The 25,658-nt window shown below is 31.6% G+C and overlaps 3 protein-coding genes across 3 annotated transcripts; all 3 read left to right on the plus strand.

The window, feature by feature from the left end:
• Positions 1-16,173: 16,173 nt before the first annotated feature.
• LOC125807804 (BURP domain-containing protein 16-like) lies at positions 16,174-18,022 on the plus strand. Its single transcript, XM_049487538.1, has 2 exons — positions 16,174-16,683; positions 17,071-18,022. Exons 1-2 carry the CDS (start codon positions 16,195-16,197, stop codon positions 17,812-17,814), a joined length of 1,233 nt encoding a protein of 410 aa, XP_049343495.1. The 5' UTR covers positions 16,174-16,194; the 3' UTR covers positions 17,815-18,022.
• Positions 18,023-18,709: 687 nt separating this feature from the next.
• LOC125807761 (uncharacterized) lies at positions 18,710-19,461 on the plus strand. The gene has a single exon (XM_049487498.1). The coding sequence runs from the start codon at positions 18,814-18,816 to the stop codon at positions 19,318-19,320; it is 507 nt and encodes a 168-aa protein (XP_049343455.1). The 5' UTR covers positions 18,710-18,813; the 3' UTR covers positions 19,321-19,461.
• A 3,058-nt stretch (positions 19,462-22,519) lies between these two features.
• On the plus strand, positions 22,520-25,654 carry LOC125807810 (B-box zinc finger protein 24-like). The gene is made up of 4 exons (XM_049487542.1): positions 22,520-22,701; positions 22,809-23,021; positions 24,589-24,897; positions 25,211-25,654. Exons 2-4 carry the CDS (start codon positions 22,839-22,841, stop codon positions 25,418-25,420), a joined length of 702 nt encoding a protein of 233 aa, XP_049343499.1. The 5' UTR covers positions 22,520-22,701; positions 22,809-22,838; the 3' UTR covers positions 25,421-25,654.
• The last annotated feature ends 4 nt before the right edge of the window (positions 25,655-25,658 follow it).

The following is a 25,658-nucleotide window of genomic DNA, read 5'->3' on the forward strand; positions in this document are numbered from 1 at the left end:
ACACACACACACACACACATATATATATATATATATATATATATATATATATGATTTAGCTTATACATTATTTTTTAGAAAAATAAAAAACAGATTAATATGTCAGCCTAAATTCAATTCTACCCATTAATTAATTACCTTTTAAGGTATTTACCATGAATTACGTTCCAAAGGGCAATTCAAGTTCCAAAAAATAGGCACCACCAAAATGATTACTTCCACAACATAATCATAAATACCATAAAAGCGGAACCATCTACACACGTTTTCTTTTTTAAAAAAAAATAAAAAATCTTACTCATTATTCCTTCCGTCCCATTTTATATGTCACATTTTACTCTGCACTTGCATTAAGAAATGATGTAACTTTACCTTTCTACCCTTATTTAATTTTTTTGGAACTCAAGTTTTCAATCAATGAATATAAATTAATTTAACCAATGAGCATGAATCATTTACTTAGCTTTTCTAAGTTGGTCAAACGTATATTTTCAAGACTAATAACTCACAAGGGTAAAAAAGGAACAATATGATAATTTATGCATTGATTTTATGAAATGACAAGTATTATGGACCAACTATTTATAGAAATAGATGACATATAAAATGGGACGGAGGGAGTAATTTACTTGACATTTTTAGAATAATGCAAAAAAAAATTGCTTTTAAAAAAACCTTACTCATTAATAATGAACGTAACCCACGTTTTTTACTCCTTTTTTTTATTCAACTTAGAAGTTGCATTTAATTTTAACCTAATAAATTATACATAATAAAAATTTTAATGCATTTTAATTTGAGTTTAAATACATAACTTTTATATTTAACTGATTTTATAAAAAAAATAGAAAGATAAAGGCTTAAAATTTAAATTAATACTTGCAGTTTTGGAGGTGGTTACAACTTCTCTGTTTTATCATAACCGTAGGAGTTTTCAAATACAAAAATATATTGTGAATTTCAACCTAACTACAACTTCTCAATTTTATCATAAACTCATCTCCTACGATTTTTCTCACTTATTTTTAATTTGTTTTTCTCATTCTCATAATCTTTCATTTTCTTAGAAAAAATTATAAGAGTGCTAAAGGGGCCAAATATTTTCTTCATTAGCTAATCAAATATACCAAAAAGACAAAGCAAATCGAAAGGAGGGAGACACACAAAACATTATTGTGTCAAATGCGTGCAAAATTTCAACAGAAGAAAAGGAAAGAAATGCATGAAGATATAAATCAAAATTCTATCTTTTAAGTTTTTCTCTTATATTAAATGTTGCAGTATGAGGGCTGTATGTCAGAGGCGTATCCAAGATTTCGAAAGGATGGGTGCACTATTACGAAAATATGCATCTAAGATATAAGTTTGATCGGTTTGACCTTTATGTTCTTAACACTGAACTGTCAAATTTTAAAAATTATAGGTCCAACATATATAATACTACTAGTTTTAAATTTTAATATACACATTTGATTTAATTATATAAAAATTATACCGTGCTAATTTTTTTTAGGAATTTCCAATATTACACACTTGAAAATTTTGAAAGATTAAAGCAAAAAAGCAAAAGAAAAATTGATTGAAACGTCAAAAGTGTTACCGATAACCACTTGGAGGGGTGTTACTAATAAAAATAAGATAGATATAAGATTTAAATTTCTATCTTTGCTGAGAGAGGTGCACCCAATCATCATCATATTATTATATGCTACTTTTAACGTGGGTTCACTCCTTTATATTTAAATATTTTTTAAAAAATATAACACTACTATATATAATCTAGAGAGGGGAGCATGGGTTCACGTGAACCCACGGAACCCCCTCTAGATACGCCTCTGCTATATGTGGTTTACTTTAATGTTTAAGTATTTTTTTTATCTTAAATTTTGATTATATTTGCTTAATAAGAGTCACACATTTTACTAAACAAAAATTATCTATATTTCAACTATAACTTGAAGACGCATATCAAAGGACATCTGGGTGTTGGCATGTACGAAAAGAACAAAAAAAATGAGCGACACACTATAGTGACATGTTACCACTCATATTAGGGTATATAGGTGAGTGTTTGTTACTTCTTTATATTTGATTGAGAGTTATCAAGAAGTAAATAAAGAATACACGTTATATATTAGAAATTTTGTCGACAAAATTTAAATTGTAATTGGTATACAAAACATGCAGTATGTGTACTGACCATATTTGTTTTTGATAAAGCTGTGTTTTGATATAGATCAAACTAAAAATTCACAATTGCAAAAACATGAATTTGTTTTGTATTCAAAGCAGGGTCTTTCGGTGAGTGCTTCTTATCCGTATTCTTTAAATTTGATTTAATTATATCAAATGAAATTAAATTCGAGAATGGTATATTGTTATATTAATTAGGAATAGAATATTATACAACAATTGTTGATCTTGTGTAGAAAACACCATGAAAGATGTTGCAGATTAGTGTTGCAAGTTAAGGTAATTAATGGGAAGCATTGACCTTTGAGAACCGACTTCAAATACAGATGCGTGGTGTCGTGCATGATAAATTTGCCTCACATATTTTGATTTTATTTTTTTTACTTTTTATGAATATTTATCTAAATTGGATTAAATATTGTCCTAAAAATGGTATTACTTTAGTGAATACTTATCTAAATTTAATCAAAATCTTCTTATGAATACTTATCTAACTTGGATTAAATATCTTCCTAAAAATGACATTACTTTTGTAAATACTTATCTAAATAAATTTGTTTCAAATAGTCAATAGTGAAAACTCAAAAAATATAATAATTCATGAAAATTTATCTAATACATTTAATTTCATCTAAATTTGATTAAAATTAGTTTCAAATAGTAAATTGTGAGCATTCAAAAAATATAATAATTCATTAAAATAATTCACAGATATTTATTTAACTATTACTCTCTTATGTTACTATTTATTTTAAAGTAATATTATATTTCAGTTTGTTTGTATCACAAACTATATGTAAATTGCTTATGACATCAATTCTTGAAAATTTAAAAGAATTACTTTAAATAAAATAAAAATTTATTGCTCATAATATAAGATACTACGACATTATTAAGTCAAGTGTCTGGTTTACGTCTTCTACAATCTGCTTTTCTTCTTCTACTATTTGTTAAATTATGATAACCTTCCGATAAAAGCGGGACAATAGTATTTTAAATAAAGTGAAATAAATGAAAATTATAAGAATTCTCAAATTATAAATTTAATTTAATATTATTATATTTTAAAATATCCGTGCAACGCGCGGGCACGAATACTAGTATTACTAACAACAATAATATATTCAGTGTACGTCGTAATATTATAAAGGGAGAAAATGACAAATATACCCTCAAACTATTATAAATGGTATGTAGATACCCTCCGTCATACTTTGGGACATTGATGCCCCTGTCGTCTAAAAACTAGAGCATATATATACCCTTCACTCTAACCGAAGACTAAATAGGGACACGTGGCGCAATCTTATCCGTCGATAATAAATGTCGAGTCTGTGGATAAGATTATGACACGTGTATGTATGTTAGTATAAAGGGTATATATGCTCTAGTTTTTTAGGAGGCAGAGATATCAATGTCCCAAAAGTATGACGGGGGGTATTTGCATACAATTTACGATAGTTCAGGGATATATTTGTCTTTTTACCTTATCGTAAAATAGGATTTGAGGATGATATGCAGACTTCATTTTTACCTCAAAGATGATGCAGGTAGAAATGTTATTTCCAATATTATGATAAAGTATATATTGTCCCTTAAATAATATAGTCCCAACTCCAAATGGAGTATTAATTAAGGTCGTTAAAAGGAAGGACAATTTTTCTGGAAAGGGAAAACAAATGAGATGGATAATTAATTAAAATTAGTCCCAAAAAAAATGTGTTGTAATTTTTAAGTGTACTACATTTTCACGTTATCTACATTATATGACAGTCCTGTTTGGATCTAGCACCAACTTATTTATCAACTACGTACCGAGTATCAAGCTGGCATGATGACATCATCTTAATAAGAAGTCTCGAATTTGAATTCTAAAGAATAAACATATAACCTTTTAACATGAAGTGTGCACTTTATCCCTTGATTAAAATTTGTATTAATTGAGTCAGATAACGAATAGTTAAAAGAATATAGTGATCGATAATATTAGGGTCACATAAATTCAATTCAAAAATTGGATATTAACATGCATTTGTTAAAAATAGTCTTTCTACCTCCGAGGTAATAAAGATAAGGTCTACTTACACTCTATTCTTCTGATATTCCATTTTGTAGGATTATATCGAATATGTTATTTAGGTCGTCTATATTATAACATGCATGTATGTATTAGCCAGGTTCGTAGAATCGAGTCATGGTGTCCTTTTGTCTTTAGCTTTCCTTTGTCTTCTTTGATTGACAAACAATATATATATAATATAATATATATTATTATTACTATATAAGAAGAGGGAAGCACACATGTCGACGCAGAGGCGTGTGATATTGGAATATCACACGCCTTTGCGTCGACACGTGTGCTTCCCTCAAATTGACCAAAAAAACATTCACACGCCTCTGCGTCGACACGTGTGCTTCCCTCAAATTGACCAAAAAAACATTCACACGCCTCTGCGTCGACACGTGTGCTTCCCTCAAATTGACCAAAAAAACATTCACACACAATCATAATCGTCCACGTGGCTTTCCTTTTCATTATTGGAAACTCAAATACATCCAATGGGTCCCACCTATTATTCTAACCCTACAAAATACATTAAAAACATCATATTATAATGTTCCCATTCACTCATTCCTCTTTGTCCTCTTTCATTACTTTACTACAATATCCGTATTAATATATTTATCTGATTTTAACTTGATATAAAATTCTAAAAGAATATTATTTATAAAATTTGATGATAATAAATTAAAAACATTCACACAATTAAGTCAAAAAGGAGAAAGAGATGGAATAATTGAATACATTGGGCATTTGTAGTCCCCTACAACTACAATTTTGCTAATTAATAAATACTCATTGATTGTACATAAATTAACCTAAGATATCTACATTGGACTTTGTCCATGGTCCCACTTTGGATGTGGGATCACTTTAAGAAATCCACACAAATGGGTCGTTCTATTTCCATTTTAGTCAGTCTCAAAAGAATGTCACATTCCTTGTTTTTCTTTTAATTTGTTCTATATTTAAAAATTACATAAAAAGTACTTAAAATAACAATGTAATAATATAAGATATGAAAAACAACATAATTAAAAATCATAAAACAAATTTTATTGGCTCTTTAATTCCATATTGAAACAAAAGAAGTTTGTTTCAAAATAACATTAAAAGTACTGTAAATTCAAGTAAAATAACAACTAAAAATATTTAAAAATCATATAAGAAATTTAGTTGACTTTCGTAAAAGTACCTACATCGCATAAAATGGAACAGAAAGAGTAATATATATTATTTGAAAATGATATAAGAAGTGTTATAAATCACAATAAAACTTCAAAATATATTTAACAAAATCACATACAAAAAATTATATAACTCTCCAAATTTCATCGGTGTCACATAAATTGAAACAAAGAACTACTCCCAATTTATGTGACTTACTTTCCTTTTTAGTCAGTTCCAAAAGAATGTCACATTTCTATATTAAGTAACAATTTCACTATAAAATATTTATTTTACCCTTAATGAAATAATTTACAGTCATAAAAATTTATATAATTCATTTTGGACCACAAGTTTTAAAAGTTTTCATTTATTTCTTAAACTCCGTGGCGAATCAAACTACCTCACATAAGATGAGACGAAGGAAGTAATATATATTGGGCCCGCGCTGGCGCGGGAACCTAATATCTAGTATATATATATATATAGAAGAATATGAAAAAGAAAATATAGAAGGAGATACTCTTGGACAAAGAATATATTTTCTAAACAATAGACTTGGGCAACTATGTATGGCTCATAACATACAATGAAAAGCCAAAAGAATCAATACCCAAATTTATTGCCTCGATACAAACGCAGCAACCCAATGGGGATGCAATGATAAGTCCTATAAAAAAAAGAAGGAAGCATAAGAAAGGCTTAATCAAAAGAAAAATTATTTCAAGAAAAAACTATGTACCTAAAAAATGGTATTATAAAAGGATTGATAATATTAGTGTCACATAAATTCAATTCAAAAATTGGATATTAACATGCATTTGTTAGAACTTAGAAATAGTCTTTCTACCTCCGAGGTAATAAAGATAAGGTCCCTTACACTCTATTCTTCTGATATTCCATTTTGTAGAATTATACCGAATATGTTATTTTTGTCGTCTATATTATAACATGCGTGTATGTATTAGCCAGGTTGGTAGAATCGAGTGAGGGTGTCCTTTTGTCTTTAGCTTTGGTGGTTCCTTTGTGTCTTCTTTGATTGACAAACAATATATATATATATATATCAATCTCATCGTTCTAAGAAGAAAAATTGGGATATGATCTTATCGAGATCATCGATCTCATACCAAATTCCATCAATCGAATCACTTTTTCGAGAAATACGAGACATCTAAGTCATACAAGTAAAGAGATCTATTCATTGATAAGAAAAAGAAAAAACCTGAACGGGGATTGGATTGATGAGAAAATAGAATCCTGGGTTGCGAACAATGATTCGATTATTGATGAAGAAAGAGAATTCTTGGTTCAGTTCTCCACCTTAACGACAAAAAATGGACAGGCCCTAATGGAAGTGAAGGACCACAAAAACCTTTTAATACCTAATCTTATAATTTTTCTTTAATATTTGTTGTGATTAATAGATAGATAGTCACATGGTTTTGCCTTGTTTCAATAATAGTTGCATCTATATCTACCTTAGTTATACGATTGAAAAGAATTAGGGATTGGATTAAGTTCAAATTTGTACCTATTTGTTTTCTATTAATCCAGCTTGTTAGAAGTAAAATTTGGACTTGGACCAAAATCATCTCTTCCACACTTCCTGTTCAAAATATAGCACATTTAATCCCTTTATAAATCACGATTTAGTGAAAAACTGATATGACACAAAGTATAATAAAATTAAATGGTTGTACTATAATTATTTAAATTAAAAATGATTGGTGGATGTATAAATTATTTAGTTTATTGATAGCTCAAATTAACATTATGTCTCGAAATTTGAATTCAGAAAAAATGGGATTCGACCACTCAAATCATGTGAATGGCTGTGTTTTAATTACTTTGCAAGTTCTGAATATTTTTTTAGAATATTTTCTAATGTTTTAGTAGAAAAATATATTTTTAATTGAAAATAGGTTCTAGCCTATCAAATAGACAAACATTAAAATGAAATATCTATGTAAACTGAGAGAGATTTACTAAGTAGGATAGGAAGTTCTAGTTTTTAGATAAAATTGGAAGAGAAATTGATTTTCACAACTTATTTCTGATGCTTTAATAAGTTTATTCCAGTTTATGGTCATGCTTCGAATATTACGTATTGCCTTGGATTTTTTCCCTGCTCGACCCATCAATATACCCATATATTTTTGTTTGATGGATTACAATATCCATGTAAAATATAATAATATATGAGTGTCCTAAAAAAATAATAATCTAACTTTACGCCGTTACAGGGTGACATTTTGAGGACTAACGACTGAACTACCTTGTTGATCATGGTTGGGCCCAGTTGGTCACGGCTAGCACCCCTTTTGGATCGGAGTCATTATGTTGTCATGACACTTTGATTATGAAGTTCATCGGCGATCTAGATTTATGAATGGATTCAGTTAGTGAATCACGGTCTCAAGTGTTGATCGATAATATTATAGACCAAACGGGATATTAAGACACATTCAAAAGACTAGTTTAACCAATAAACTCAATAGTATTTCTCTGCTTATCAATAAGAGACAATTGACACATTACAAATATTTAGGGGCCGTTTGGTTACTGGTTAGAGTTATGCAGGTATTAGTTATACATGGTTTAGTTATGCAGGTATTAGTTATGCAGGGTTTAGTTATGCAGGTATTAATTATGCAGGTATTAATTATGCAGGGTTTAGTTATGCAGGGTTTAGTTATGCAGGTATTAGTTATGCAGGGTTTAATTATGCGGGTATTAGCTATGTGGATATTAGTTATGTAGGTATTATTTAGTTATGTAGAGATTACAATACATGAATTATTAACTATTATATTAAACTTGTAGTAAATTATTAATATATATTATTTACAAAATAATAATACATGTTAATAAAATGTGGAATATATTGAATAATATACAATACTAATATTTTTATTTTTTTTTAATCAACATTGGACCATGTCTATTTATTCATCAAATAAAAATGTGTCCAAACAAGGTCCAAGAGTGACCAAGTCGGTCAACAAAATAGACAAAACAAAAACAACTAGAAATAATCTAATTTGGAAACAAAAAAATCCTAAACTGATAGAACAACTCCAGCATAATGCTAATATTTGATTAGCATATGTACCGTCAAAAAATATACAATCAAATCTCTAATATTAGAAAAATATTTATATTTGCATAATAAATAAAAACGGTAAATATAAAAAAAATGAAAATAGTCTATATATAAAAAGAAATAAAAATAACAAACGTAGATAGGAAAACAGTAAAGTTTCCAATTAAATAAAATAAAATAAATTAAAAGAAATGAAAATGATCTATATATAAAAAGAAATAAAAACAACAAACGTATATAGGAAACAGTAAAGTTTCCAATTAAAAAATAAAACATAAATTAATAGGGTAAATATGTAATCTATCATTTTAATACATGTATAACTAATACCCACATAATTTATTCCACCTTCTACCCTGCATAACTTTATACATAGATTCCCTCATAAGTTATGTTGATATTAATTATGTAGGACTACAAAAATGCAACCAAACACCGTATAAATTAATACATGAATAACTTTTATACAACATTTAAATTCTTACCAACCAAACGTGGTATAAGTTATGCTGACTTTTATACCTAATACAAAACTTCTACCAAACACAGTAAAGCTAATGCAACTTTTTATACATAAATAAGATGTCTCTTATACAGTAACCAAACGACCCCTTAGTTACCAAATTAACAACATGAACATGTATAAGCTTGAAGATAAGCTTCTATATTTAAAGGAGTTGATGAATATCATTTCATTTTAATGACACTTTACAAATGACCATAATATAGTCTACAAATCTCAAATTCTCAATTCACATCAAAGAATTCTTCATAAACCTTGGAATCTCAAATTCCAAACATTTTCGTATCGCTCTCCCCTCTATATTTTTGCTTTTCATGTAAAAAAACATAACATAACGGGGAGAAGCAAATCTTACCCCTATCTTTCTGATAGACTCTTGACTCAAATATTCCTTATCAAATAGTCATCAATATTGAACCCAACGGGGACAAAAAGCTTCTCACGTTCCCACCTAACGCGATCCGCTTTATATAAATAAGGAAAATTTGTAACACTCCAAAAGCATTTTGTACATTTGGATCTGACATTATAAGCCCAAAAGAATCCATGGGTACGAGGATTAATGTACAAATAACACCATCTCATAGGGAAAGCAATTTGTGATATGTTAAATTTGTAATTATCACCTGGAGAAAGCTTTGTTAAGGTGTTAACTGTGTCGAAATCTCTGCACATATAATAGATTGAGAAATTGTTATCGTTGGCTAACGTTACCTCAATTGTGGGAAACATTTTATTTACGAAACTTGTTTGTTGTTCAGCATCTGAATATTGGGGTGAAGAAAGAAATATTATCAAAATAATGATGAAGAAAAAAGGACAAGAGTTGGTCATGTTTATTGCCATGATTATGGATTTTTTTTTTTAAAAAAATTCATGGCAATTGTTTAGGTTAATTTTGTGTAAGGGATTATAAGGGTTTGTGATTATGGAAATTGATGGCTTTCCTATGTTTTCGGAATTTGAGGAAAGATATTTTTAGAGGGGTGAGTTTGTGAATAATAAGAAAAAAGAAAAGAAAGAAAACCTTTAAAAAGAATAAAAATAAAAGTTGAACCTAAATTACTTATTTCGTTTCTTGATCGATATTGTTTTGTACTCGTATTGGGTCTGATTAATCTGAATTTGCATGATGTAAGCTTATTTAAGAGGAAAACATTCCTAATATAATAATAATTATTATTTTCATATGAGCTCAAAACCAATATCTTTCATTAAGAGTGAAGGGGTCGGATACATCTTACCTTAACTCTTTTGGTGAACCTTAATTAATTACTTATTTGAAAAGAAAGTCTCTTTTAACGGGAGAATACCATTCTTGGTGCTTTTGATCCTTTACGTAGGAAATATGTTGTATTTGGACAAGAGAAAATGGTCAAATGCCTCCTCAACGTATATCCGAATTTCCAACTACACACTTAAACTTCACGGGAGTCGTCCTATCACTCCCCTGAACTGTTTAAAAATGAAATAATTATACCCTTAAAAAGACATAATCAGATCTATGGTGGCATGTGAATTTCACGCATTTGACACGTGGAAAAGTCATCAAATATATATTTTTTTCATTTTTTATATTTCTTTACCCTTTTCTTTTATACTTTCACCCATCCCCCTTCCATCACCAAAGCACTTTCACCATTACTAGAACACCATAAGTCCATCAAAATTAGGTCTTTGAAGAATATAGGTGAATAATGAACTGAGTCTTTGAGGAAGATAGGTGAATGATGATTGCAAAGCTCGTTCCGAGATATTTGGACATTGCTCTAAAAAACTAAAAAAAGTGAAGGAATAGGGGAGAGAGGGCGAACTAGGCAGAATATTGCCATTAATGGAGGTCACTGAAGCTCTCGAGAAAGATGAGGAGGAGGAGCCTACGATGTCTTCCACATCATCATCGATGGCGACGATAATTTCGAAGAGGAAAAGCCTGATTCACCGACGATTGATGAACTCCATGGAGAGATTAAGCACAGTGTTGTCAAATGGTTGGAGTCACAATGTGTTCATATGTAAAATGTGCACTTTTGTATACATTGAAAATTATATGTAAGAGAATGTGCACTTTGTATCCAAAGAGTTCATCAAGTAAATTAATATATTATATTAATTTTTTATTTTTATTTTTAATGAAAAGTAAACCAGGTTGATTTTTCTCAAATCAGATCTAAAGTATTTTGGGGGTGATATAAATATATATTAATTTATCTACAATTGATTTAGGTTGATTGGTTTTGCAAGAGTTTTACATGAGTTTGAAAATTTGTTTGAAATCAATAATGATAAACTCGGTGGAAATGGTAGTGACAACTATTAGTGAAAAATTTACAAGATAACAAAATTACAAGATTACAATTGAAAATAAAAACGAAGAAATAGATCTCTTGAGGCTGAGGCGCGGATATCTCGCTTTCTTTAAGGAGATTCAAGCCCACTGCAGCAAATGTTTTTCACCAGTCTAGCAGTAGTCCTCTTTGACTTGTCCCCTCCAGGATACAACAGTCTAATCACAAAATTAATATAACTCAACAACTCTGGACAAGAGTTGAGTCCAAAGCTCCACAAAAAGAACACCTCCCTTCAACTAATAAGAACTCTCATTTTTTGACTAACTTTTATGCATTCTATATTTTTTTGTGTGTTGTGTGTGTCAAACCAAATGAAGACCATCACTATTTATACTAGAAGAAGTCTTCCTAGCAATGAATAGGAATGATAATGGGGTAGTAAATAGTGAAGATAATGGTCTTAGGAGTTACAGATGTTACAAGGTATAATGGAGAAATAAAGAATGAAAATAAAGGGACACTTAAGCCACCAACGGCTTGGGAGTTGTTGCATGCACCAAGAAAATAGTAACATATACCAACTCCATTTGGAGTAATGCTGAATAGTAATGCAGCAATAATTATTTTCAACGGCAACAATCAGCCATCCATCATTATGTAACATATATGAGAAGTGCACCAACGGCCATAAACCAACATCTATGTGGCCATGCAAAAAATGTGAATTCTTAAATTATTAAAATGCCCACTAACAACAATAATGGCTTAGAGACGATGAAAGATGGAGAGATTTGATTTATATTGCTATGGATAAGAAAGAAAACAAATAAGAACAAAAAATAATTTAAAATAAATATATTTATTAAAAAGAGATATTTAAAACAAAATTTTAATATTGTTTTGGCTGCTCACTCTCTAAAAGAGAGTGAAATACACACACTTTGTCATGTAAGTATTTAGGGAGGCAATAATTTTAGTTTTATAAAATTTAGGGGTAATAGGGGGGGTAAAGTATGAGTGTGTAGTTGAGAATCCGACAATAGATTAGGGGGGCTTTTGGCCATTTTCTCTTTGAACTATTTTAAAATGTATTTACCCTTAAATATGGAATGACAATACAAATTTAACATATCATATTTTATCGATCAGTAATTCTGAAAAAATGTGAATATTCATATAAGAGATCAAAAGTGGACAGTACATTAACAAAAATTTAAAGTTAAATATACTTAATCAAATATTAAAAAAAGATAACTAAAATTTACCAATAACTGAGGAAATAAAAGTACTATCAACCCCTCTTTTGATTTTACATTGCCTGTTTAGCAATTAAAAATGCTTTTAAAAGGAAAGGTGAAATCCCAAGTTTTAGGAATATTTCAAATAATTATAGGTTAGTGCTAATCCCAATTATTTAGTAATAATAGAATACCACTAACAAATAGGCAAGACTTATCTTCACTGATCCATGATACAAACAAGGGAAAATTACCTAATTAGACATACATCCATACCATATATACTAATATCATCTCTACTTTCAAACAATTACATATATTGCCACTTTTAATATTTTATACCATATATTTTAAAAGATATAATTGGATACACTAAAATCCGTAAAATTAGAATTGATTAATTATCTTTACATTTAAAAATCAAAATTAATGGTCCTACCTTTCTCTGTCGTCAAGCCCCTCCCCCAATCTTCTCCATAAATTGTCTATCCCCATTCCCCACCCCACCCCCACCCCATGCCCCCAATGTATTATTTTAGTTGCAATGTATATGGTCATACAATTCATTTTAAGTATCTTAATTTTTATTTTATATGTTTCCGTCAAGGTATCTGTACATGACAGTGATGTGTATCTGATTTGATTATTTCATGTATCTAGGCATGTTGTTATGTGTATTCTACAATGTTTAATATACATGTATCTAATATGATAAGTAGTGTATTTGAAAGTGTCAAAAAATCAATGAATTATAACTTAAAATTCATATCAACTAGTTTTGAGAATTAACCGTGTATCTAACAGTTCCCATCAATTATATGAGGTACTACCCTACCCATGCATATGAACAACAAAAACAAATGTGTATCTGACATAAACAAAATGTATCTTATTATAAATAAAACTTAGAAACGATAATCAACATCATATCTAACAAGGTAGATAGTGTATCTAAAATATTAAATAGTTGTTTACTATCATGTATCTATCAATATATTCAGGTAAAAAATAATACTCCAATACATAAACTAACTGTATCTAATACTAATCAAAGCTCATAGTACAGAGAAAAAAATAAAATCGAACAATTGATGTATCTGAAATAAGTGCAAAAAGATCAAAAAACAAATTGGACCAAATGGAAACCAAAAAGAAATAAACTAAAAAAAAAAGAAGCTAAAACAAAAACAAAAGAAAGAAGAAACTGAAAAGCTTAGATACACATGGAGAAAAATCTGGAGAAATGAAAAAAATGATCCCATCTTCGTCCACCGGACTTTTCTCTCCTTATTGGTTCCTTTCAATCACACTGAGCCTAATTCTGAGATTCAAGAATGTCTCTTCTATCATTTGAGATTAAGAAAAGATCAAGCTTGCTCCCATGGTAGTCCACGATTCTCAAACCTGTTGCTAAGAAGATGAAGTTTTCAATTAGAGAACTCTTGTGGTTTTAGAATTTCGTTATTTTAGGAAGATTTGTTAGAATTGATATGTTAATGAATATGTTAGAATTATTAATTAAGCCTAAAATACTCCTTTATTTAAGGAAATATGTTACACACATCAAATTGAAAATTATTAAAATATGTATCTCTTTAATTCAAACCGTTGATGATATATCATATATGTATCCGACAGACAAAATATGGTATAGGATGTAATTATTGGAACTATCTTGAATTCTAGTAATTAGGTCCTAAACTAATGGAATTTATGTAGTTTACTCTATAAACAAAAGGCTAAGACAAATCTTGATCAGCCTAGATTTCATCCTTTATGTTTTTCTTCTTCTAATTACTTTAGTTATATTAATACCACTATACAAGTGCTCATCATTTTGAGTGAAAAAGAACACTATTGGATAAGCACCATCTATATGTACATTTTTTTTCCGGAAAAGGGTCAAAATTGCCCCTGAACTATATGAAATAGACCATTTATACCCTTCGTTATATTTTGGGATAAAAAATGCCCCTGCTGTTATCCTAAGAGACCACAAATACCCTCAAGAGTTAACACCCCAAATTTTTGTTGACATGGCAAGCCACGTGGGACTAATCCTTCCACCTAAGCGTTGCCAACTAGGATTCACTACAAAAGAACTAGACCTTTAGCGGCAACAACAGTCGCCACAAAAGCCCAGAAAATCGTCACTAAAAGTTTTTAACATTAAATTCTAATTTTGTGTTTTTTTCTTCATTGTTTTTAAAAAACCAAATATGATATCGATTAAGTAGGAGTTTGAAGACACTATATGTTTTATTTTTATGTCATATGTAAATGTATAAAATGTACAATGATGCATTATATATATATAGTAGGAGATTTGAATCGAGAAGTAATTTTGATTATTTTTCGTAATAATATTGGATGTTTTTAATATGGATATTGCAAGTTATTTATTTTAGAAAATTAGGTCGCAATCGAAAATTAATTATCATATTTTTTTGTTGAAAAAATAGGTTTTACTAGCGAATGGTTGTTGGAGCCTTAGTCGCCACTAAAAATCATTCATAGCCTTTAGTGACAATATTTTGGGATTTTGTGGCGACAAAAGTCAAGTTCTTTTGTAGTGAATCTTAGTTGGCAATGCTTAGGTGGAGGGATTAGTCCCATGTGGCTTGCCACGCCACTAAAAAATTGGGGTGTTAACTCTTGAGGGTATTTGTGGTCTCCTGGGATAATTGCGGGGGTATTTTTGATCCCAAAATGTAATGGAGGGTATAAGTGGTCTATTTCGCATAGTTCAGGGGCAATTTTGACCCTTTTCCGTTTTTTTTTTACTTACTCATATGTATAAATCGCTCGTGTAAAATAAATTTTATATTATCAGGTCATTTTTTTACTTATGGTACCAAATAATTATTCACTTTGTTTCAATATTACAAATCATACTTATTTATGCCATTTTTCTCTTATAACGCGAAGTAGATTAAATCATGAATAATCGCATAACAAATTTACAATTCACAAGGAAGAAAAGCACATAATTAAATATATATCTCTTTGATTTGCTGGTGGACACACTTCTATTTTCTTCTCTTTTTTGTTTTTCAGTTAGTGTTGGATTAAATTTGTATTCGCACTGTTGGAGTCATTTTGAAAGGAATGTTTCTAACATGATTTTTTCTCTTTTCTAATAGCTCGAATTTAAAATATTTAGTTAAGCGTGGAGGACTAGTAATTTAATAGTGATGTAGCTTAAAGTTTACTAGAGTATTTTTTTGTTTTCTCCTTTTTATCATGGCTTATGGGTAATCCACTATAGTCTTTTAACTTGATCATTTTCAAGTTGGTAACAAAAATGCATGCATCTCTAAAAGATACTGTACTAGTAATAGTCTTTTTCAACAGTGTCTAATCACTATTTTCTGTTTTTGGCTAATAGTGCAAGCAGCAGCATTATCACCATTGTTGTCCCAATCTCTAAATTGGCCATTTGCATGAAAAAGAGACTTCTACTTGCGTATAGTATACATAATTTCAAGAGCTTTGTGATTATTTAAGTGCAACTTGATATCAAAATGTCTGGGATTTTTACATTATAAATAAGGAAGTTTCTTAAGATAAAAATATCTCAAGAAACACTAATTCAAGTCTTCCAAAAAAAAAAAATGGCTACTTCATATTGGTTCATGTTTTTCTTGTTAAGTGTCTTGTCTTTATTTGCTTCTTCTACTTGTAATTCTATACCATATGTGGGTTCTAATCAGCTCAAGTTTTGGAAAGAAAATGTTGTCAATGAAATGCCTCAAGCTCTTGTTTCTAAATTATCTCCAATGAACATGATTGACTCTAAATATTACACTTCATTAGTGTCCAAAAAGGCATTCTCTTTTGATGCGCAAAGTTGTTTGCTTGCTGATATATTTTGTACTTCTGAGACTAATGCCGAAACATCCAAAATTCCCAATCTAGATTCTAAGATTCTCTACGCAACCAGAACCCCCGATCAAGCTAAAGTCTATGCTTCCAAACTCCCAAATCAAGCCAAAGTTTATCCCTCCAAAATTCCTAATCAAGCTAAGGTCTACACAACCAAAATCCCCAATCTAGATTCTAAGATTCTCTACACAACCAGAACCCCTGATCTAGCTTCTAAGGTATCTCAGACATCCAAAATCCCCAATCTAGATTCTAAGATACTCTACGCAACCAGAACCCCTGATCTAGCTTCTAAGGCATCCCAGACATCCAAAATCCCCAATCTAGATTCTAAGATACTCTACGCAACCAGAACCCCTGATCTAGCTTCTAAGGTATCCCAGACATCCAAAATCCCCAATCTAGATTCTAAGATACTCTACGCAACCAGAACCCCTGATCTAGCTTCTAAGGTATCCCAGACATCCAAAATCTCCAATCTAGATTCTAAGATACTCTACGCAACCAAAACCCCCAATCTAGCTTCTAAGGTAGCCCAAACATCCAAAATCCCCAATCTAGATTCTAAGATATTATATGCAACCAGAAACCCTGATCAAGCCAAGGTCTATCCAACTAATCTTCCAGAACAAACTAAGGTGTATACATCAAAAATTTATGCAACTTCACACTCTAATAGTCATCATCTTGGAGAAGTCTCTTTCTTCAGAGTCTCTATCCTCAAACCTGGAAACACAATCCATCTAGACAACTTAGTGAACCCGTTCCCTCATCGCTCATTTCTTCCTTCTCAAATTGCATCAAAGATCTCCATTAACTCAAACCATCTCCAACATTTATTCCCTCAAACTTTCACTTCACCATTCACAAAAGATACCACAAAAACTACCATCCTCAATTGCAATGCACCTACTCTAAAAGGAGAAGTTAAAACATGCGCAAAATCCTTAGAAGAAATGATAGAGTTCTCAAAGACTACCTTGAAACAAAACCACCTAATTTCATTGACAACAGATAGCATACAGGGGTCAGGACAGAAACTAAAAATTGAGAAATTTCATAAAATCAATTCCCAAAAGAGTGTCTCATGCCATGAGATATTCCTTCCTTTTGCTACATACTTTTGTCATTTGCTATCTTCAACTAATATTTACGCGGTGGAGTTAGTTGATTTAAACACTAATGTTCATGTTAATACAGCTATGGTTGTTTGTCATATGGATACTTCTTCATGGCCAGCTGATCATCCAGTTTTCAAAAAGTTGAATTTTTCACCTGGAAAAGGAGAGGTTTGTCATTGGATGTCACAAACTGATCTTGTTTGGGTTGGAGATGATGCCCATGCATAAAAAAAGAAGAAGTCTACTTGTGCCTTTTAATTAAGCTTTGAGTTTAATTGTCAAAATGGGTTGTCGTTTTTCTTGTTTTAGGAATAGTAAGGTACTGTAATTATGGAAAAATAAGTCCCAATCCTTACTTTCCCTTTCTTGTGTGAAGTGTGCTTTTATTCAGCGTGTAGTGTGATGGTTTTTATCAGAAAATGATATTCCCTTTTTATGTCTATTTTAATAACTTTCAGAATTTAATACTCTTATTAGATTTTAGTTTTCTTCAAAACCAATACAATCAAAAGTTATTTGATATTTATTACTTTTTTCATATTTCGTACTAGAGGCAGGGATAGATCTACTTGGAGTTGAGAGTTTTTATCTGAACTCCTGAATCAAAAAATTATACAATGTATAGAATCAAATATGTATTTTATGTCCATATATTCAATATTGAGCCCCTCAACACAAGTGAGCGGGCTTGGGCGGTTATAGGGGTTCAAAAACTAGTAGGCGCGTGGATTCAAATCTAGCTAGCAACATTTTTCAAAGTTTTAGCTTGAAATCTGGTACAAATTATTTGTCAGCACTATTTAGCATGTTTTTTTTAACCCGAAAATCGGGACCAAAGGAAAAAAGATATTTTGAGGGACATGACATGATGCCTAAATTTCATGTCACCCATTTTTCTCTTGTCGATAATCTTATAACCTCATATAAAAATGGCGAAAGTTTGATCTAATAAAAGCCTTTGATAAGCTAAACTTCAAACGCGTATAAAACTTCATAGTCACACGTATGAAGTTATTTTAAAGTGCTTAAAAGTGCAAAAAAATTTGAAATTTTGGCTATATCTTAAATACTCGGCTATCTGTACACTTACCCCGGTCCCCGGACATGGATATCCTATTTATGGGCCGGATATGGTTGTATCTGACCCATGAGAAATTCGGGTCAAAACTTCTGATAGCACCAAAATATCTGAAGCAGAGAGAAGAAGAACAAAATTAACTTACAGCTATGGGGCTCTCAGCTTCTAAGCGAGTTAGCAATTCACTCCAAAATTCATCCGAATTCAACTCGGCATGTGACTCAGTCTACGATGATTGTCTCTCCCTATCACAGCACGCTTTCGCCGGAGTCAAACCCTACCAGCTTTTCTCCGCCATGGAACGCCTACACGCTTCTCTCTATCCCTCCGTCCCTCTCATAACCAATTGGGTTAAATCGCCTCCGAACCAATTACAAGTCGATAAGGCCTTCAAAATCGTGTCAAAGCGCCGATCAGGCGAAAAGGAGAGTGAAATTGTGCTTGGGAACAAGGAGTTTAAGGAGTTTTCAGTGGAGGTATTTGCGGACGCTGTCGTTTCGTGTGCAGGGAAAGAGCTGTTGAAGAGGGTTCCGGTAGGTGCATTGGGGATTGCTGGCGTTGGTGCGGTGGTAAAGCCTGGGAAAGAATTGATTGCGGCGGCGATTGGTGCTTACGCGCTCGGTGTTGCAACTTCGGTATACGTCAGCTTGGCTTAAACGTATGATTTTTCTTTTTTTTTACTCATAAAAGTGAATAAAAGTTTTTACAAATTTGCTTAAGCCAAAAGTATAAATTAGTCATGTATTACATTATTGTAACCCCTAATAAGAGACTGAAATTTATGTTTAGTTTTAATTGGATGATTAGTAGTGTTTATCCATAATAATGCATGATAGTGACCGTAACAAACTTTATGTTTGCTATGACTATTAATTTGTATATTTCGATATGCATATACATAAAAATCTGTATTTGTATATTTCGGTATACAAACTAAAACACAGTAATTGTATATAAACAAAATTACTACATAGATACAACACATACGTATACTGAATGAGTCTATTTGTATATTTTGGTATACAAATGGGTACTACAATTACCCTTCGAGGTGGCCCAGTGGTTTGGGCTTGGGATTTCCATGTTGGAGGTCTCAAGTTCGAAATCCCTTGCCAGCGAAAGCAAGGGATTTGCCTTCTGGGTCGAGCTCGTCGCACCGGGCTTGTCTAGTGCAGGTTACCTCTCCTATGTGGTTTGCGAGCTATTGCATAGGAGCGGGGGTTTTACCATGTGCGCACCCAAAGGATAGCGGCTGCAGGTTTCCCTTGTCATCAAAAAAAATAAAAAAAAATGGGTACTACAATTAATTTTTTGTATAACACATATGTTTACCGAATGAGTTTATTTGTATATTTCGGTATTCAAATAGGATGACAAAAAATATTGAATGTTTGCTGCAAATTACAAATAAAAGAAAGCATGACTATAACATTTAATTTGAATTAATAGTTTGTTATTTCATATAATTTTCCTTTCTTTTAGTACATATTCGCATATATAATCTCCGCATTCAATTAAATATAGCTACGATATGAAGAGTATTGAAAATATTGACGATTGAATTTGTATCGTCTTTTTCATTCCAATTAAACACGTGGAATCAAAAGAGGAGTTAGAGCCCGTTTGGATTGACTTAAAAGTTGGTCAAACCTACTTTTAAGAGGTTGTTTGGATTGACTTAAAAGTTGGTCAAACATACTTTTAAGTCAATTTTTTACTTCTGGAATTGTTTGATAATTATAAAAATAACTTAAAATAAGTCGAAAATGACTTAAAATAAGTTACGAAGTGTTTGACAAGGTAAAAAAATGACTTAAAATAAGTCAAAAACCAAAAGTAGGTTTCCCCCTACTTTTTATTTTTTGACTTAAAAATCATTTTAGTTTGACTTTTTATTTCTAACTTAAAAACTACTTTTTTTAAGTCAATTCAAACGGGCTCTAAGTCAGTTTTTTACTTCTGAAAGTGTTTGACAAATATAAAAAATAACTTAAAATAAGTTACGAAGTGTTTGGCAAAGTAAAAAAATGACTTAAAATAAGTCAGAAATCAAAAGTAGGTCTCCCCTACATTTTTTTTTGACTTAAAAGTCATTTCAGTTTGACTTTTTATTTTTGACTTAAAAACTATTTTTTTAAGTCAATTCAAACAAGCCCTTACAGGATTAATAACGCAAAAGATAATATTGTGTGTAGGATAATTTGGAACCACAGAAATTGGATCATCTGGACCATGAAAAACAATAATTCAAGAATGATCTTGACCGTTTAGCCAATGTACTAAGTATTAAAACACCAATATTGAAAGTGAAAGTGACACTTGAATCTAGCAACGTACAACTCATCATTCATAACTTGTCACCCCACATACATAAAATGATTTGAACTCCCACCGTCCCTATTTATTGTTGTGTTTAAGTTTGGTGTGAATAAAAAAATAAAAAGAAAAAAAACGGAGAGAAATGAAAATCGAATTTTATAATCTTTATCGTTTATGAGTTTATATATATCGGCTTTTAAATAACGGCATCATTTTTCAGACGGACATTTCTTGCACTATTTGAACTCCAAATTGCGGCTATATAAATATAGAGGCATTGCCTTAACTTTGATCATTGAATCTTTACACTTCTTCTCTATATATTTGTACAAAATATTTTTTTGGTCTATATCACATAAAATTTTCAATATATTTAAGTAATTCGAATATGTAGTTTTTTTAATATCTTTTCTTTAAAAAAATTAAAATTGGAATGGAATTAATATATGCAAATTGAACCCGAATTCGTGTCTTTCCTCGACTAATTAAGATAAAATTTATTAATTTAGTCCTCCTTAATGAAACTTTTCCATTTGAGGTTCTAGTAGTAAAGTCCGCAACAAATTTGAGTGGTATTAACTTAAAAATGAAAACCTCAAAATATTGAAAAAAGGAAAGTATTTACCATTAAAAATTGTAAAAATAATAATAATAGAAGAAATAATAATAATAATAATAATAATAGAACTAAGAATACGATAATATTAGCACAATAATAATAGAACATGTAGAATTGTAGATACTCCAGATTAGGACTTTGCTCAACTATTGAGAAGAGAGAAAACACTCTGCTATTTACTAATTGTCTATCGTAAATCTTACACCTTCATGCCTTCCTATTTAGAGTTATATTATCATTGAGTTAAAATATATCATGTCATATTCAATTTTGTCTCCTAATATTTTCTCGGTCTACCTCTATTTCTCCTTAATCCTATAACTGCCAACTCTTGCAGCCTCATCGAGGCACTTACACGCTCTTCCTCTTCACATGTTCAAATCGTTTTAGTCTCACTTTTTGCATCTTGTCAATGATAAAGGCTACTGCCACATGCCCCATATATCTCAAGTCATAATCTTGTCTCTTCTAGTATGCCTACACATCCATCTATGCATCCTCATCTCTCAGAACATGCGAATATTGATTGATAATTTCTCTATAAGACTAATCTTTTAAATCTCGATAACAGATTCTTATCACCCCACTCCAACTATCAATAAATTAAACACCTTCTCAAATCTATAAACTTCAAATTCTATCTCCGTCTCTGACTCAAAAAATATCATTGATATATTGAGGTAGATGCGTGTGAATCTGGTATTTCAAACTCCCACCAACAGCCACCGTCCACGAAAGGGGAGTAGAAATAAATAATACCCAAATATTCATAGCCACTAATATTAACGGCAATCCAACAGCCACACAAAAGGGAAGAAAGTGGAGCCCTGCTAATACTGTGCTGTCTCAATACTCATCAAGTATTTTATACGCAAATCCTATTCTTTTATCCACACAAATCTCCCTCTTCCACTCATTTCATTCTCTGTATTCTTCTTCTTTCTCCTCCCATTTTTCTCATTACAAAGACCACATTTTTCTGTTTTTGATTGAAAGTTTTCATTTTTATTACATTGGACTAACCACCTGCTTTGGGTTTTCTTGATTTCTGCAGGTCTTTTTTTTGTCTGACTGACCATTTTGGCATATCAGAGTTTGGGTATTTTTCAAATCTTGAAAAGTTCTGACATCTCTCCCAAAAAGCTTTAAGACACTATTTTTCCTCTTTTTCTTGTGTGAAACTCAAAAGGGTATGTCTTGAATTAGTGTTAGGAGGCAAGAGTTGAGTAATAAAAGATGAAGATCCAGTGTGATGTGTGTGAGAAAGCTCAAGCTACTGTGATTTGCTGTGCTGATGAGGCTGCTTTGTGTGCAAAATGTGATATTGAAGTTCATGCTGCTAATAAATTAGCAAGTAAGCATCAAAGGCTTCATCTTCAGTGCCTATCTAACAAGCTTCCTCCTTGTGATATTTGCCAAGTAAGGGATCTTCTTCTTTTTTTTGTTGCCCTGTTCATGGAATAATTTGTTTTTAGTCTAGATTGTGTTACTAATATTTCAATCTGGTAGTTGTGTTGGTCCTTGATTAATGGAAAGTTAACTTGTGTACCCTTCGGGGTGCCCCGGTGGTTTGGGCTTGGGACTTCCATGTTGGAAGTCTCAAGTTCGAAATCCCTTGTCAGCGAAAGCGGTTTGCCTTTTTGGTCAAGCTCGTCGCACCGGGCTTGCCTAGTGCGGGTGACCTCTTCTATGTGGTTTGCAAGCTATTGCATAGGAGTAGGGTTTTTACCATGTGTGCACCCTAAGGATAGTGACTGCGGTTTCCTTTGTCATAAAAATAAATAAATGGAAAGTTAACTTGTGATGTTCCTTTTAATAGACTCTGATTAGATTATTAATATTACCATTTCACATAACTAATTTTGCATTTCTATGTTTAGTATTTATCACTCCCTCTGTTTCAATTTGTGTCTTCTTACCTTTTTAGTTCCTGATCTTCAATTCCAACATGTGACATGTTTTAAGGTCATAGTATTTAAAGGGTGTAATGTTGATCTTTAGTTTAAGACCACTTGATTCAAAAGTCTCTGGTTACTTTCTTAAACTTCTCTATAAGTCAACCCAAGACATAAAATGAAAGCGGAGGGAGCAAAGGCGGATCTAGGATTTCAGTTCTAGAACATTGGTGCACCATAAAAAAAATGTATTAAGTGGGTATTGATACCGAGTTCTCTATTCAAATAACTTAGCATTCAACCAACCAAGTGCACCATTTAGCTTTACAAAATGTATACCTAAAATATCTAATTTCACAGAGAGACCATGGGTTTAGGTGCCCCAAAATTAGCATATAAATTTGCCACTGAGGGAGGGGGGGGGGGGGGGGTTATGATAATGAAGTTCTTGCTTTTCTAGCTAAAGATATAGGGGAGAGGGAGGAATGGAGGCTTACCAGACTGCGCATCTTAAACCTCATGTCATAACCAATAAGTATCTCAAACAAGAAAAGAGTTGTAGGTGTAGATAGGGCATAGTGTAAATGATTTCATGGATATGGGATAGTTTATGTTTTCAATTTCAGAAGGCTTTGGTTCAACATCAAAGGTAGTACAACATGGAATGTATGGTAGACGCACGTCACAAGTTTTACCTTGATGGGAAACTAACCCTAGTGTTGTAGTGGAGAAAAGTAGATGTGCGGACTTGTTAACCACCGAGTTTCCAAGTTGGAAACAAAAGGTTTCTTCTATGATGGTGTCAACCCTTTCAAAGACCGGAAACCTCAAATGAAGTTTCATGTCTATATTATTGCACATAGAATTTATACCTTGTAGTCAAGTGATAATTCTAAATTGGAAATTGTTGAGAAGAAGCAAGAATTAAAAGTGATTTTTCTGAACATGGTTATACCTGTCAAAATGATGTAAACATACCTGAGAAATAAGATTGAAAGTTAAAGATCAATGTTCTTTTCCAGAAATTTTATGACCGTCTTTGGGAGGACTTCAATGTTGCTTGCATTTAACTTGAACTATCATGTATGCAGGATAAAGCAGCCTTCATCTTCTGTGTTGAGGATAGAGCTCTCTTTTGCAAGGACTGTGACGAAGCAATTCATTCAGCCAGCAGCCTCGCTAAGAACCACCAACGCTTCTTAGCCACTGGAATCCGTGTAGCCTTGAGCTCAAGCTGCAATAAGGAAGCAGTAAAAAACCAACTGGAGCCACAACCACCTCAGCAGAATTCCCAACAAGTTGGCTTGAAAATGCCTCCACAGCAATTGTCCGGTATCACATCACCATCTTGGCCTGTCGATGATTTACTAGGATTTCCAGATTATGAGTCGAGTGACAAGGTAAAACAAACTTATTCCTTTTACATTTTGCAAGTACCCTTTATTTTCTACCACTTGGGTGGCTGAGGGATTGATGTGTAGAGGACTTCTCTAGATGATGAGAAGCTATCAATTTTGAAACACTTAAATATGCAAAAGACGACTTCCTTAGATTCCTCTATACATAGGGAGACATTTTATAACACCATTACATGTATATATGAAGTTGGCCTAGGGTTCAGTCTAATATGTGAAATTGTGGTGACCCTTGATTCAGTTTTACCGTGTCATTGTCTATTCATCTAATATGTAATGATTGTTTCAATCTTTACAGAAGGATCTACTTGAGCTTGGTGAATTTGAGTGGTTAGGAGGCATTGATCTCTTTGGTGAACAAACAGCAGCTGAAGTACCTGAGCTATCAGTACCTCAGTCGAGCAACACAAATATTTACAGGACAACCAAATATCAAATGCCTTACAAGAAGCCCAGATTTGAAATCCCAGATGAAGATGAGTATTTTACTGTCCCAGATCTTGGTTGAACACCAACTTCAAGAAGTTCCTAATTAAAAGTACGTGTGCTTGTGTGTAGTACTTAATCAGTGCTCTCATACTGTCAAAAGATATGTTCAGTAAGTAGAAAAAGTATTGTTCTGCTTAACTCTTAAAGATACTCCTTATCTTGCTTACTTTTGCAGTGCGCTCATATTGTCAACAGATATGTTAAGTAAGTAGAGGAAACATTATTCTGCATAAGATATCCTTTATCTTGCTTACTTT

The sequence above is a fragment of the Solanum verrucosum genome, unplaced genomic scaffold, assembly GCF_900185275.1.
Source record: "Solanum verrucosum unplaced genomic scaffold, falcon-dt-bn FXZP01000183.1, whole genome shotgun sequence".
Taxonomy (NCBI): domain Eukaryota; kingdom Viridiplantae; phylum Streptophyta; class Magnoliopsida; order Solanales; family Solanaceae; genus Solanum; species Solanum verrucosum.

What these genes read in the sequence shown, in the direction of transcription:
- LOC125807761 (XM_049487498.1), top strand. Translation starts at nt 18,814, where the DNA reads ATGGGGCTCTCAGCTTCTAAGCGAGTTAGCAATTCACTCCAAAATTCA.
- LOC125807810 (XM_049487542.1), top strand. Translation starts at nt 22,839, where the DNA reads ATGAAGATCCAGTGTGATGTGTGTGAGAAAGCTCAAGCTACTGTGATT. An exon ending in CTCCTTGTGATATTTGCCAA is followed by an intron (nt 23,022 to 24,588) that starts GTAAGGGATCTT and finishes TCATGTATGCAG; the next exon opens with GATAAAGCAGCCTTCATCTT. An exon ending in ATTATGAGTCGAGTGACAAG is followed by an intron (nt 24,898 to 25,210) that starts GTAAAACAAACT and finishes CAATCTTTACAG; the next exon opens with AAGGATCTACTTGAGCTTGG.
- LOC125807804 (XM_049487538.1), top strand. Translation starts at nt 16,195, where the DNA reads ATGGCTACTTCATATTGGTTCATGTTTTTCTTGTTAAGTGTCTTGTCT. An exon ending in CCCCTGATCTAGCTTCTAAG is followed by an intron (nt 16,684 to 17,070) that starts GTATCTCAGACA and finishes GATCAAGCCAAG; the next exon opens with GTCTATCCAACTAATCTTCC.